The 14831-nt window shown below is 40.5% G+C and overlaps 1 protein-coding gene across 1 annotated transcript in view; it reads left to right on the top strand.

Moving 5' to 3' along the window:
- SECISBP2L (SECIS binding protein 2 like) overlaps positions 1-10332 on the top strand; it is a 53139-nt gene extending 42807 nt beyond the window's left edge. The window contains exon 18 of the mRNA XM_040226476.1: positions 6111-10332. Coding sequence (XP_040082410.1) covers positions 6111-6796 — 686 coding nt within the window. The 3' untranslated portion in view covers positions 6797-10332. The remainder of the gene's footprint in view (positions 1-6110) is intronic.
- The last annotated feature ends 4499 nt before the right edge of the window (positions 10333-14831 follow it).

Below are 14831 nucleotides of genomic sequence, written 5' to 3'. Positions count from 1 at the left end.
CAGTGAGAGACTTTATTTTCTTGGGCTCCAAAATCACTGCAGATGGTGACTGCAGCCATGAAATTAAAAGACACTTGCTCCTTGGAAGGAAAGCTATGACAAACCTAGTCAGCATGTTAAAAAGCAGAGACGTTACTTTACCAACAAAGGTCCGTCTTGTCAAAGCTATGGTTTTTCCAGTAGTCATATATGGATGTGAGAGTTGGACATGAAGAAAGCTGAGCACCAAAGAAGATGCTTTTGAACTGTGATGTTAGAGAAGACTCTTGAGAGTCCCTTGGACTGCAAGGAGATCAAACCAGTCAGTCCTAAAAGAAATCAGTCCTGAATACTCATTGGAAGGACTGCTGCTGAAGCTGTAATACTATGGCCACCTGATGCAAAGAACTGACTCTTTTCTTGAAAAGACCCGGATTCTGGGAAAAATTGAAGGCAGGAGGAGAGGGGGACGACAGAGGATGAGATGGCTGAATGACATCACCGATTCAATGGACATTGAGTTTGAGCAAGCTCTGGGAGTTGGTGATGGACAGGAAGGCCTGGCGTCCTGCAGTTCATGGGGTTGCAAAGAGTCGGCCACAACTGAGCAACTGACTGAACTGAACTAAAGATTCTGGTGTATGATCTGATTTACCAGGATGCCAACAAAGTGAGTGAAAATAATCATAAATAATTTGCTTTGAGAATAAAGCACAAAATTACTCTATTGGTATCAGATGTATTTGGCAACAGACATGAAGCCCACTGATGTGGCCTCAGAAATTAGAGTGTTTAATTATTTCACTGTGTTGTCAAGATCTCTAGCTCTTTCCCTCTTTCTCTTTTTCCATTTTCAGTCTGGGACTTCTTCTTCTTGGGCTTCTCATCTCATATCCATAAACAGCTGCATTGGCCCTGGTCTTCACAACAGTAGTCAAAAAGCAGAACTTTCAGGTAGTGGACTCTTCTTATCAGTGAAGGAAGCAGTTTTCAGAAGCCTTCACCTTTTGTTTCATTTGGCCAGAGCCAATCATGTCACTGCTTTTAGCTGCAAGGGAGATGTGGGGAAGAGCTTATTTGGCAAAAGAGAATGGGATAGTTGTAATAGTCTGAGAACAATTTCAATTCCTCCTGTGAGACTGAGCTCAAGTCCATCCCAAATGTGGGGCCTCTGTTAGGCAGGAGGAAAATGGGGAATGACTGTTAGGTAGAAAACAAATAGTATCTTCCATGCCATCCTTGTGTAAGATTTTGAAAAATTTTTTTGTGATTTCCACATTTTAAAGAAAAAGCGAAGCTGGGAAAGGATTGCTAAACGTTAGTAGAATAGAGAGGCTCCTGTCATCGTCCAGTGTTACTGTTCTTTGTGTGCACCTTAATTGTTTTTTTTGCTGGTGTTTTCCTTCCACCTGAGCTGAGTCTCAGTTCTGTCATACTTGTGTGAGACAGTTTCAAACATAAATCCCAATTAAACTGTAAGGTTTTTGAGATGGAAATTTGACACATAATGGGCACTTTACCTGTAGTAATAATAGCTCACTTACTGAATTCTTACTAGGCACTTTTTTTAACTCTTCATGTTTATTAAGACATTTAATCCTCTGAGTAGTCCTTGGAGATAAGAAATCTTGTACAGCATTTTACAGATTAGAAAGCTAAAGTGAAATGAGGTAAATAACTTGCCATTGTCACACAGCTCATAAGTTTCGATGTAAAACCTATATTCTTAGCCAGTGTGATGTGAATTTCCTGTCTGTTGAATGAATTCTCAGTAGGACCATACAGTAGGTTTTCAATAACTACTTATAAGGGAAGACTGCCTCTGTCTGTCTTGGGTTTCCAGCTCACTCTCTGCCACCACACCTTGTTCTGTAGGCTCTTGAAGTGACTTGGTGTTCCTTTACTGTATACAATCTGAGGATGGAGGGCTTCCCTCTGTGTACTGACTGAAGGGAGAAATATACATACCTCATCCTCTGACAAACCCGGTAGTGATTTGAAAGTTGAAAAGGCACTTTCACAAAGAACCAAGTAACAAAACAGAAAGCACTGAGGGGTTCATAAGCAAAAGAACAGCTGTATTGAATACGTTCTTCTAAAATAAGCAATTTAGAAGCAGTTCGCTTTGGATCAGTAATATTTCCAGGTTTGTTGAGATCTTTGACTCTGCCTTTAAATTGCTTCCTAATCCTTCTTCACAAGTGGACTTCTAGATGTGCTGTTCTGGCTTTAGACTGCCTATATTTTTCCCTCCCTCCTACCCACCAACCTCTCATCCAAAGATGGCATTTTCATACTTGCTCGTTTCTCCTCTCTATCACAGTCATGTGTTTGTACGCTTATTAGTTATTGATCAGGCTTCACCTGTTACTCTTAAGGTGGCAGCCTGGGCCCTCCCTGCATATGTGAACTTAGTGGCTCTTTAATCATTGTGATATGTCTCTTGACGGCTAATCACGGAGTCCCTTGTCTCTGCTTCCAAGGTCATATCTCCCTTTCCTTTCCAAAGGACCCATCTGGCTTTCAGCTTACCTGCCTAGTAGCAGAATGCCCAAGATAGAACCTAGAGAGAGATCAGCCCTACTGAGTCTTATGACCTCCTTTCTTTCTCCTGTTTCTTTGGCTCACTGTCAGGGGAGAGGTGAGGCTTTTTCTGAGACCCCATGTGAATTCTTACAGAGCTTTTGAAAGAGGAATAAGTGTTGGAAGGAAATACAAATGTGTGCCTAAATTCTGTAAATTTTTTTACTTTTTAAAGTTATTTTCTGCATAATTAACTGTATATGTGAAATTTTCATTTATCGTAAAGGCTTGTTTTCCCAGCACATACTGCATGCTAACCTGAGAACACAGAGATGGATGGGCATGAGGAGGGAGGAGAGGTAGATCAGCAAACACAAATGCATTTGGACCAGATATGCAGGAAGTGCTGTGGGACTTCAAGTTAGTGACCGTCTTTCCTAGGAAAGTCAGGAAAGGCTTTACCAAACAAATGACATTCAAGGATGGTTATCAGAGCCGAGTAGGACTCTGAAGGGGAAAGGAGGAAAGCACGTGTCATACAGAAAGAACAGCTTGTGCAAAGCCAAGCATAGTAAATAGAAAGGCGATGACTTCTGTCAGCAGTGAAAATTCAGAGTGACCTTGACCTGGAATGCATGGCAGAGGGTTAAAATGAATGGGACCAGAAGGAAGATTATGAAGGGGCTTGGTTATATACTAAATTAAGGAGTTTGGATTACTAAGGTAGTAAAAAGCCATTTAGTGATGTGGTCAGTTCACAAAGCCGATTAGAAAGATACTGTAGATGTACAGCAAGGTAAAGAAGGCTTGAATTAAGCAGTCGTGACCAAATTAGTAGTTTTTGAGCTCTGAGTGACATGGTATAGTTATGAGTTCAATGGAGAAAGAGAATTAAGGATTACTGTAAGGTTTCTTCTGCTTTGAGTCTGAAAATGACTTTATTAACTGAGAATGAGAATTAAGGAGGAACGCTAGATTTTTTGTCATGAGGTAGGAATACAAGTAGAGAAACCTGTTCTACACTTGAAGTAACTGCAGGAAAGAAAGATTTTTTTCCCCAAACCATGTGCCCTAACTTCAGGTGGCCAAAATATGGTATGTAGCAACAGAAGATGAGATGGTTGGATGGCATCACCAACTCAATGGACATGAGTTTGAGTAAACTCTGGGAGTTGGTGATGGATAGGGAGGCATGGTGTGCTGCAGTCCATGGGGTCTCAAAGAGTAGGACACGACTGAGCAACATGTAACTGATAGGTGGCAATCAAGTATATTTGTATGAATAGACTTGTTTTATCATTACAGTTTGATCATTCTGCCTATAAAATGAAGATATCAGCTACAATGCAAATAGAAGGAAATTTTTATTTTTTAAAAAAAGGCAAAAATAAGTAAGTGCTGCTGCTGCTAAGTCGCTTCAGCCATGTCCGACTCTGTGCGACCCCATAGACGGCAACCCACTAGGCTCCTCTGTCTCTGGGACTCTTCAGGCAAGAACACTGGAGTGGGCTGCCATTTCCTTCTCCAGTGCATGAAAGTGAAAAGCGAAAGTGAAGTCGCTCAGTCGTGCCCAGCTCTTAGCAACCCCATGGGCTGCAGCCTACAAGGCTCCTCTGTCCATGGGATTTTCTAGGCAAGAGTACTGGAGTGGGCTGCCACTGTGGGACTACACCAAATCAAACAGCTCCCTGAAGCAAAGGAAATCGTCAACAAAGTGAAAAGGCAACCTGTGGAGTAGGAGGAAGTATTTGCAAATCACATATCTGATGAGGGGTTAGTATCCAAAACATACCAAGAACTCATACAACTCAATAACAAAGAACAATCAGATTTAAGAATGGGCAGAGGATCTGAATAGACATTTTTCTAAATAAAGACCAGTAGGTGCATGAAAAGATGCTTAACATCACCAGTCACCAGAGAAATCCCAAACAAATCCACAATGAAACACCTCCTCACAACTTGTTAAAATGGCTATTGTCAAAATGGCAATAAATAACAAATATTTGCAAGGATGTGGCGCAAAGGGAACCCTTGTACACTGTTGGTCAGAATGTAAGTTGGTGCAGCCACTAAGGAAGACAATACGGAGGTTCCGCAGAATATGAAGGTGAGAACTGTCATATGATCTAGCACTTCTGCTTCTGGGAATTTATCTGAAGAAAATAAAACCATTAGCTCAAAAAGAGGTTTTCACCGCCATGTTTATTATAGAGTTATTTATAGTAACTAAGACATGGAAACAACTTAAGTGTCCATCGATAATTAAAGAGATAAAGAAGATCAGTGGATAAAGATGTGGTGTGTGTTGAGGGGAGGGCTGTGGGTGTGTGTGACATACATTGGAATATTATTTAGCCATTAAAAAGAATGAAATCTTGCTGTTTATGATAACAAGGATGAGCCTTGAGGGCATTAGTGAAATAAGTCAGAGAAAGACAGACACCATATGATTTCATTTTTATGTGGAATCTTGAAAAAGAAACCCCCTAAGCGCATAGATAGAACAGATTGGTGATTGCCAGAAGCATGGGAACTAGGGATAGGTGAAATGGATTGAAGGAGGTTAAAAAATTACCACCTTCCAGTTTTAAAATAAATAAGGCATGAGGATCTAATATACAGCATTGTGACTATAATAATAATATTGCACTGCATATTTGAAGGTTGCTAAGAGGGTAGATCTTAAGGAAAAAAAGATTGTAATTCCGAATGGGGATGGATGTTAACTAGACTTCTTGTGGTGATCATTTCTCACTATGTGCAAATACTGAATCATTATGTTGTGCACCTGAAGCTGTTATGTTTTATGTCAGTTATATCTCAGTGATAAAAAATTAAATGGAAAAAGTAAAACACACAAAAAGTATGTGTGAGAGTTGCTCTTCATCTCCTGATTCCTAGTACATTTTTGCTGTAAACTGACTACCTGTTGTTAAAAATAATAGAGACTATCACCACTGTATTATATAGTAACATTTTTTTGGCTCCAGGGTCACTTGATAAGCCAAGCAACATACATATATTATAAAACACATTTTCACAAATGTTAGAAATGTGTGCATGGCTTCTTTGCTTATAAATGGAAACACAAGTTCCATTACAGACCAAGAGACAGCTTTTACATAACTTGCTAAACGAGCACAGTGTTAACCTGTCAAGTCAGAACTCTTTCTTTCTTTTCTTTTTTTTTTAATCAGAGCATTTCTAATGGGAATTTTGGCTCTGCCATCTGTAACTTGTGGATCCTTGATCCCAGGACACTTCAGGGCCAAAAAACATTAGGCAGTTCATTGATTTTTGTGAATACATGAGAGTCAGGGAGCCTCTAGTACTATTGGATCTTTCTTCTGCATTCTGAAGTATTAATATACTTATTTTGGCCTCTTTGTTTCTTTATGTTAGATGTACTGATTTAAAGAAAATTTTTTGAGAGCTGTTTTCCATTTATAACATTTAAACTAGTACTAGAATAAGCTAAGTTTTTAGTTTTTTCAGTTAGTGAGCCAACAGATTTCTGTAGCCTATTCTTCCCACTTCTAAGAGTTGCATGATTCTGTTTTTAAAAACTGTTCTGGTTTTTTAAAAAATCTGCTTGATATTTGCAGAAACAAATTGGAGAAACATGGTAGAAACTTCCGATGGGCTGGAAACATCAGAAAATGAGAGAGAAGTTTCTTGTAAGCACAGCACATCTGAAAAACCCAACAAACTTCCACTGGACACAGTAGGGGCTGTTGGTAAGCAGGCATCGTTAGTGACTGCAGGCAGTACTACCTCAGCTACAAACCCTGGAAAATCAGCAGTGGGCGATAAAGAGGAAGTGAAGCCAGATGACCTGGAATGGGCCTCACAGCAGAGCACAGAGACTGGCTCTTTGGATGGCAGTTGCCGGGATCTTTTGAATTCCTCCATCACCAGCACCACCAGCACTCTTGTACCTGGCATGCTTGAAGAAGAGGACGACGAAGAGGAGGAGGAGGAGGAAGATTATGCTCACGAACCCATATCTGTAGAAGTACAGCTCAATAGTAGAATTGAGTCTTGGGTCTCTGAGACCCAGAGAACGATGGAAACTCTTCAGCTTGGAAAAACCCTTAATGGTTCTGAGGAAGATAATGCAGAGCAAAGTGGGGAAGAGGAAGCAGAGGCGGCTGAGGTGCTAGAGCCAGGGGTGGACAGCGAGGCCTGGACTACTGATCACCAAGCAAGCCAGGAGCAGCAGCAGCCCGGCAACTGCAGCTCGCTGGGCAAGGAGCACTCTGATTCTAATTATACACCCCCAAGTCTATAACTCAGGAATCGTCAGCTGTCTGTCTCAAACTGCAGAAGGGTTACAGCCATTATAAATCTTTCATGCTTCATCTCAACGTTTTGCACTGTCTAGTATTTAATGTATTTAATTCCTGACAGATATTTTTTAGCCTTCTTTTACTTGTTTTGTGATCCATAGCTTAACTGTTAATTAGCATCTGTGTCTTTCTAAGAACTGTGTGGAAAATTCAGAATTGTTTCAGCTTTTTTATGGACAATAATGATTTTAAAAGAAGACCAGGTTTTAAAGAAAGTAATTTTAAAATGCCTATTTAGTCATTTTGAAAGCTACAGATCGAGGTTCTAAGGACAGGAGCAATTACCGATGTTTGCTTCAAGATTACAGCTCCTATACTCTTAATTGTCTGACCAAAAAGTTGTTTGGGTTTCTTTAAAATAAAAGAAACCTGGAGGTAGAATTAGAAAACTTAAAAAATGGCTGAGGGTAACTAAGTTCACAATGATTTGTGTTAAAAATTGACGCAACTTGTATTCAGTCCACAAATGCTTATTTCAGTAGTCACTGATCCTTATAATTGACTAAAGTTGGTTGGCTAAGTAGAGCCTCCAGTACTTAGGCTGGCAAGGGAACCACCATGACAGATGAGAGCTGGCCTTATTTGTGCAAAGTGATAGGTGTTTAGTGAGAAGTGGCCCATTAGAGGGCCTTCTGGTTTCTGGCTCACATTTGCTTCTTAATTACCTCAGGAATGCTCTTGTACATAGTTGTATTTGCATAAAATTAGGCAAATTTTGACAGGTGAATAACTGTAACAGGTTGTATGACTACAGCACTTACATGTAAATTATCCAGAAACAAAGTCTTACACTAGTGTGTTCTCTTGCATGCTTCTGATTTGGGATTCTCTGGACTTCAGATATGGATTTGATTGGGTATTCAGACTTGTCCAGAGTGAAAAATTGTTGCACCTTTTAAGAAACTACTTTGTCCCTAACCTTGAGCACCTGCTACATAACACTGACCATAGTTACTGATGGGAGTCAGGGAAAGGAACCGTATGCAGTTGTAACATGCATCCTGATAATCAAGGCTTGGGAGAAGTTTTGAAGAAAAGAGAAAGTTGTTCTAATTGTGCTGAAACTGTTAGATTTTAGAGTTTGCAGGTAGGCGCAGGTATTAATTCTAGATCATTGTTTATCTCTGCCCTTCTTCTGGGATGTTTAAACTCTTGGGAGAAATTAAAGGTAATGAACTAAATGTTTTACTAATGAGTTACCACCTGGTGGTAACCTTTGCAAGTTTATAATGGTGGGAAAATTAGGAATTACCTTTTTTCTGTCTTCCCTCCAACCACCTCCAGTTGGCCAATATGTGTGTGCCAGCTTTACACTTTCAACTCCCATAAGCAGGCACAAAACTGAAGAGGAAGGGGTGTTTTCCTTGTCCAGGTTTTATGGGGCAGAGGGCTTTGCCTCACCGAGGTGAATTGGGCAGATTCTTTACGGAAGCATTGGGACTACTGTTCTGGTATTGATGTTTTATAATCCTGGCATTTAATTACTGGTGAAACCAGATTCTTGGTTGATGACTGACTTGTTTGTGAATTGTGAAAGTTTATGAGCATTGCTGTGTAGGAAATGTCAGTCTAACAACTTTATTAGTGTGCTGAAAGGGGACATTATTGTAGTGTCCTGTCTAAACTGTTCTTCAGCGTAGACTTCTTAGGCACCAAGTGTCCAGTACTTAAAGCAATGTAGCATGTAAGGAATGAAGCCTCTCAAGTGGTAATCATGGATTTATGTGGCAGATCTTAGTGTCTCTGTACATTTGGAAGTGTTCATTGACTTAAAGAAATGATAGAGATTTTGAATTACTGACAGTCTTAAAAGTAAATTGAAAACTTTTCATACTTTTTAATGGTGTAAATTTCCTTTGCTTGTTGTCAGTGATTCAGATAACTCTTGATCTTAAAATAATGAATGGCTTTTCAAAGGTTTCTTATATTTTATACCTCTACTGAATGAGAATTGTCATTTTAGATTTTTGACATTTGTATCAAAAGGGAAGTTGAGGAACTCTTCAGAACACCAGTAGCTTTGAATCTTGCTATAGACTTCAGAAGTGTTCAATTATGTGTTTGATACATGCTCTTGCATGTGCAGGATCTTCTGCCAGCAAAGCAAACCAAGGGACCACAGCGTTTTTTATATGAGACAGTTGACCTCTAGAGGACAACCCAAAATTTATTAAAGGAAATGCTACTATGTAGGATGTGTGCTTAAGTAATTATTGATAATGTCTTTATAATTCATTTCCTTTAGATAAATTCTGGCATGTGTGTATATTATATGCAGGCGGAGGTGTGAAATTAGGAAAGGATTTTTTTCTGGATCTGGGTGAGTGGCTCTTTGGAGATCTAGAGAGATCTAATGGTAAGAGTAAGGGTTTATCATCACAAGAAATAAAAACGTAGTGATTTTTTTCTTTTGTGTGTAGAGATTGTTTTACTGGCAATAATTGATATTAGATTTCTATTTCAGTACATAAGTATGAATTCAAGTATGAATTGCACTCCCACAATTAGATTTCTGCTTCAGTAGGTTTGTTTGCTGTGAAGATTACTTCCCAAAAGACAAAATGTCCATATTAGCTTGACTCTTGGTTTAAATATGTTTGTAAATGATGTAATATATTTCTTTTGACTAAAGATGGGGGGAAAAATGTGTGTTATACATTGAAAAGTTTTTAAAGGCTTTGACTGGAGGTCCTTTTTGCAGAGATGGTATTTTATATGCTTCCAGTATTTGGAAAAGGATTAGTCAAAAGGAATTCACATAGTTTAAATATTGAGAAATTAATATCCAAATAATGTACTTGCCTGATTTCTTAATAAGCTGGGGGAGGTGGGTGGGGTGGGAGTTACAGTGTGCAAATGAGTAGTGAACTCCACCTTCATTTTTTCAACTCTAACATAAAACTGTTCAATCCTAACACATTGTTACTTTAATATATGTATAAAGAAGTATTACTGTTTGTAAAGCTGCTGTTTGCTTAAAAATAAACCTGTCATTTAAGTATTTTCTGTATGTTGTGCCAACAAGGTAGAACATTAACTTATCTGTTTCCTTTATCTTTTTTTGATTTTTAAAAATTTTTCATGAAGTAATTTATTATCTTCCTCCTACCTTGTTCCTTCCAAACTTTACACACTTCCCAGAATCAACCAAACTGTTTGCCTAATCTGAAATCTGAATCCTAATTAATGATAAAAATTTAAACTTTGTTGGCACATCACACTTTAAAAGGATTTGTATTATTTTGTAATTTAATTTCTAAATATACCACATGAATTTATAATTTAATGTCTTAATTGTAATGCTAATTAAAAGCTAGCAAAATTATTATGAATTATAACATGAAGGGATTTTCATCTTGTTCTTTTGCTGTATGAAGGATGATTGTTATATCACATTTTAGAGGGTAATAACAGCTTTTTTGCACTATGTAAATACTAGTGGAGATTCTTCTGTAACTAATAAAATCATTGAAATGTAGTCTTGTCCTTTCAGAATAGGTGCTTACGGAATTTATGACTTTCCCAATGTGTAGGATAGAGAAAATAAGAGTTCAGCTTATGGTATCCCTTAGTGCTCTCTAGGGTTAATCCAAAGAAGGTTATGAAATTTGCAAGCTGAAGTCATTAGTAAAAATATCTGTTTTGGATGGTTAGTGTGATCTGTGTCATGGGTCTAACAATCTTGCCAGAGACCACCTTAGTGTTAGGAAAAGGCTTCTACAAATTCCATCTCCTTTTTATGCTAATTACTCTGTGCCAGACATTGTTCTAAGTCATTTCCCAATATTAACTCATTAATCCTCACAGCAACCCTATGAGGAAATACTATGATAATTTCTCACTTTTTAGATGATGAAACAATTGTGGAGATGTTAATAACTTGCCCAAGTTTCAACAGCTGGTAAATAGCAGAACTAGGATTTAAATTAAGTCCTGTGGTTGGTGTGCTTTTTTTTATATATAATTGGAGGGTAGTTGATTTACAATGGTGTGTTTCAGGTGTACTGCAGAGTGAATCTGTTACACACATCTATATATCCACGTTCTTTTCCTTTATAGACCATTACAGAGTATTGAGTAATAGAGCATGGCCCGTCGTTCATAGCTTTTAGCATGCAACTGAATGTTAGTGTGCGTCTCATTACCAGGCATCAGTTACCCTGGGACCACTGGTGGTCTTGTTCAGCCATTGGTCATCGCCCCAGTGGGCACATACCCCAAGGGACCAATTGTCAATCAAAGATTGTTAGTGGCCCTACTCAGCCATTGGTTGGTGCTGCAGCCATTGGTTGGAGCCCCTCCCCCAAGCAAACAACTGTCAATGAGAGACCGGTAGTGGTCCTGCTCAGCCATTGGTCAGTGCTGCAGTGGGACCTTCCCCCAAGCAAACACCTGTCAGTAACTGTTAGTCAGTCTGTGGAGAGAGAGTTGTTGCACAGAGAGTAAGGTAAGAAGCAAATCCTGGCCTTTTGCTTGGGGCCCTCCAGCTCACCCAGCCTTGGGCCAGTGGGTGAGCAGTGGGACCCAGGGAACAGAGGGCTGTGTCCTGCAGGGCTCTAGAGCCCTCGCCAAGGCCACCGACTGACCAGGCCCAGGCTTCGAGGCAGCAGTGAACCTCTCCCCGATCCTCACCTTTGTGCAGACCACGAGTCCTGGCCCCCACTGTTTAGGTGGCCTGAGGAGCATGAGGGTTGGCTGGATCCTGGGCACCTGGCTCCATTAGCGACGACAGCTGACCACGTTCTGGGGATCTGGCCCTGAGGTAGCCAGCTGTCAGCTGAGATCTCCCTCCTTTTAGCCAGGACGAGGTCCTCGGAATGTGAAAGTCCTGGGAGCCTTGCGCTTGTCAGAAAAGAAATTTGGCAGAGGTTTCCAGGAACATCATTCCCTGTCCATGACCAGATCTCGAGAACAAAGGTTCTGACACAAGTTTGCAACAACTAACCACATCCCTCACTCACCTTTCCTAGAAAAGGGCTTTGCTGAAAGCTTTTTGGGGAGTTTGGGGTTTTTAAGACATGAGCTACTCATCTCCTTACATGGCCTTCAGTAAACTTTTTTCTGTTCCAAACTCCAATGTGTTGGTATCGTTTGGCCTCACTATTGTTTGGTATCACTGCGGGCACACAGACTTGTGTTTTCAGTAACAGGAGTATTTGTAACAGCAGGATGAGTTGAGTTCCCTGTGCTATATATGGCTCTTACTAGTTATCTGTTTTATATATTGTAGTGTGTTAATGTCAGTCCCAGTCTCCCGATCAAGCCTGTGCGTTTCTTCACTACGCCGTGTATGTCAGCACAAGGTGCTCAGCGTGTGCAGACTGAGCAGTGCTTCCTCTCATTGTCACGTGTCCTGCAGCGTGCAGTGTGCCGCGTGCCAGGACTGAACTGATGGCCCCAGAGACTGAATTTATTGCGCCTCACCTGGTCACCTCTTGCCTGGAGTTGTCCTAGATCTTGTCATTATGTTGCAATTAAGTAAGGGGAATCTGAAAACTCATCTGTTAGAAAATAGTACGTTCTCTAATTTTCATGATGAAAACAATTTTTAATGATCACAAAGAGAAGAATCACAAATCATTTCACACGTGTTGTAATAGTTCTGTTTTTGGACCACAGTTTGTACTACTGACAGTTCCTTTCCTAACAGTGATCAGTTTTTCTTTGACTAGAAGAGGGTGTGCATGGCAGCTGAAGACAAAGGTGACTATGTAATACTGATAAATGTTTTTAAGTGAGGGGAGAGGAATGAGAAGTTCCCTGAACTATGGGCCTGACCATAAAAGGTGCTTAGTGCTGATTCTAAGCTCAGAACTCAGGAGCCATGCATACAGGTATCCTTTCATTTTAGAAAGTGAGCACCATCAAAAGACATTTAGATCACATGTTAAGCAGTTCAATTTTTTGAAATTTCTAAATTAGCAATTCAGTATTTTAGCTTGACTTGGGTTCTGCTAACTTGTATGAAATACGACACCTGCCTTATTAGATAATAGGTATTAATGGCAGCCTTGTGGGTCATAGGGCCAAAGCATATTTCAGTAGAGCTCCCATAATGGAAAATTTGGAAAGAGGGGAAGATGCTTCCATTTTTTGGGCCCAGTCTCAATTCTTTTATTTCCCCTTACCCTTCTCCCCCCATGTTTTTTCACACTCTGAGTAATTATTTGGCAGCATTCTGCCAAGCAGAGAGGTTTATTCTTGCAGAAATGAGTTGGATAATTATGTGGCTATAATCTGATTGCCTGTATCCAAATGTCCAATTTGGATACAGAGGGTTAGAGCAAGTAAGATACTGAATTGCATGAAATTTGAAGCTCCTAACTGAGCACAGTGTTCCTTAGCCACTTGCTGAGGAACCAGAGAATGCAGCTGTGAGTTGGTTAGCTGTGGTTTGGGGACTGGAGTACTACAGGTTTCTGTGGAAGGAGTGAGTGCTTTGTCTTCTCACGAACTTGGTCATAGCCTTGAATTACCCAGATAATAGCTACAGCCTGCCCATGGTGGGACTCTGATTTAAGGCAGTTTTGATTGTATCCTTATCTATTATAGGAAGAGTGATGTGAGTAAAGGTGGTTCCTACTTGTGTCTAGACTCCTCAGGTTATCTTTTCCTATTTGTTTTCTTTAGTTGAAACATTTTCATTGCTTTGCAAGTGCTCTGCTTGAGAATAGGATAATGATTGAAATTTAAGCAGTTAATCTTGTGTGTTAAGGAAGAATAAGAGAAATGTTTGAAAATCATTGGTTTCTCAAGCATGGTGTAACTGGGAAGGGTTAATTTTGAATTTATGCTGGCTCTGCTTCTGTGATTTTAACCATCATCCTGCCACTTTTTTTGTTTATGTGTGTTAGTGGCTTTATCGTGTCTGACTCTTGCAACTCCATGGACGGTAGCCCACCAGGCCCTCCGTCCGTGGCATTCTCCAGGTCAGAATACTGCAGTGGGTAGCCGTTCCCTTCTCCAGGGGATCTTCGCAACTCAGGCATCAAACCCAGGCCTCCCACATTGCAGGCAGGTTCTTTACCACCTGCGCCACCAGGGAAGCTGGTACCCAGAACAGGCCATGGTAATTAAGTCAGTCAACCTAGATTCCTTGAAAGTTTGAACTGGAGGCCACAGAAAGTGAATTGGAGTGGGTGTGCCAACACAGTAGAGAGGCCACTAATGCTGAAAAGGCCTCTGTGCACCAGTGCTGAATCAAATCTGAGGGACAGAGTTTTGGGTGAAGTAGAAAAGAAATCACTTTATTGCTTTGGCAGACAAAGGGGACACAGTAGGACTGTGCCTTGAAAAACTATGTGTCCCAACCCTGGAGGATTTGGTGAGGAGTTTTATAGCAATAGCTTCTCTGTGGCTCAGATGGTAAAGAATCTACCTACAGTGCAGGAGATCCTGGTTCGATCCCTGGATTGGAAAGATCCCCTGGAGAAGGTAACCCACTCCAGTATTCTTGCCTGGAGAATGCCATGGTCAGAGGAGCCTGGCAGGCTACAGTCCATGGGGTTGGACACGATTGAGCAACTCTTTCTTTACAACAGTGGTTCAGGTTGCTGATAAGGATCAGGGTGTGTGCAGGGTCTGCACTCTAATTTGGTCTCAGGTGGTCTCCTGATGAACTTCTATATTTCCTTTAATCTGGCCTCAGTCGGTCTTCGGATTAGCTTCTTGAGGCTATAAAACTGTGATCTCTGAAATGAAGAATGCTCACATCTTCCATTTGTTGGGGTTTTAGTTCTATAAAGAGCTCAAAGATATTGTTATGTGTATAACTAGAGGTGGAAAAAGGGCCCTGCCTAAAGCTATGCTATTGTTTCTTTGCTGCTTCTCCCTTATCTCTGCACCCCCTCCCTTCCCGGATTAGCAACTGTTTGAATCTAATCTTTGGGACCCAGGGAAGGTCACGGAGGCTGGAGTCTATTCATTACAAACAAGAAACAGGGGACATAGAAAGGCTCTCACATGCAGGAGTCCCAC

This window comes from Oryx dammah, unplaced genomic scaffold, assembly GCF_014754425.2.
Source record: "Oryx dammah isolate SB20612 unplaced genomic scaffold, SCBI_Odam_1.1 HiC_scaffold_26, whole genome shotgun sequence".
Classification (NCBI taxonomy): domain Eukaryota; kingdom Metazoa; phylum Chordata; class Mammalia; order Artiodactyla; family Bovidae; genus Oryx; species Oryx dammah.
This window is presented reverse-complemented; position numbering and strand designations above follow the sequence as displayed.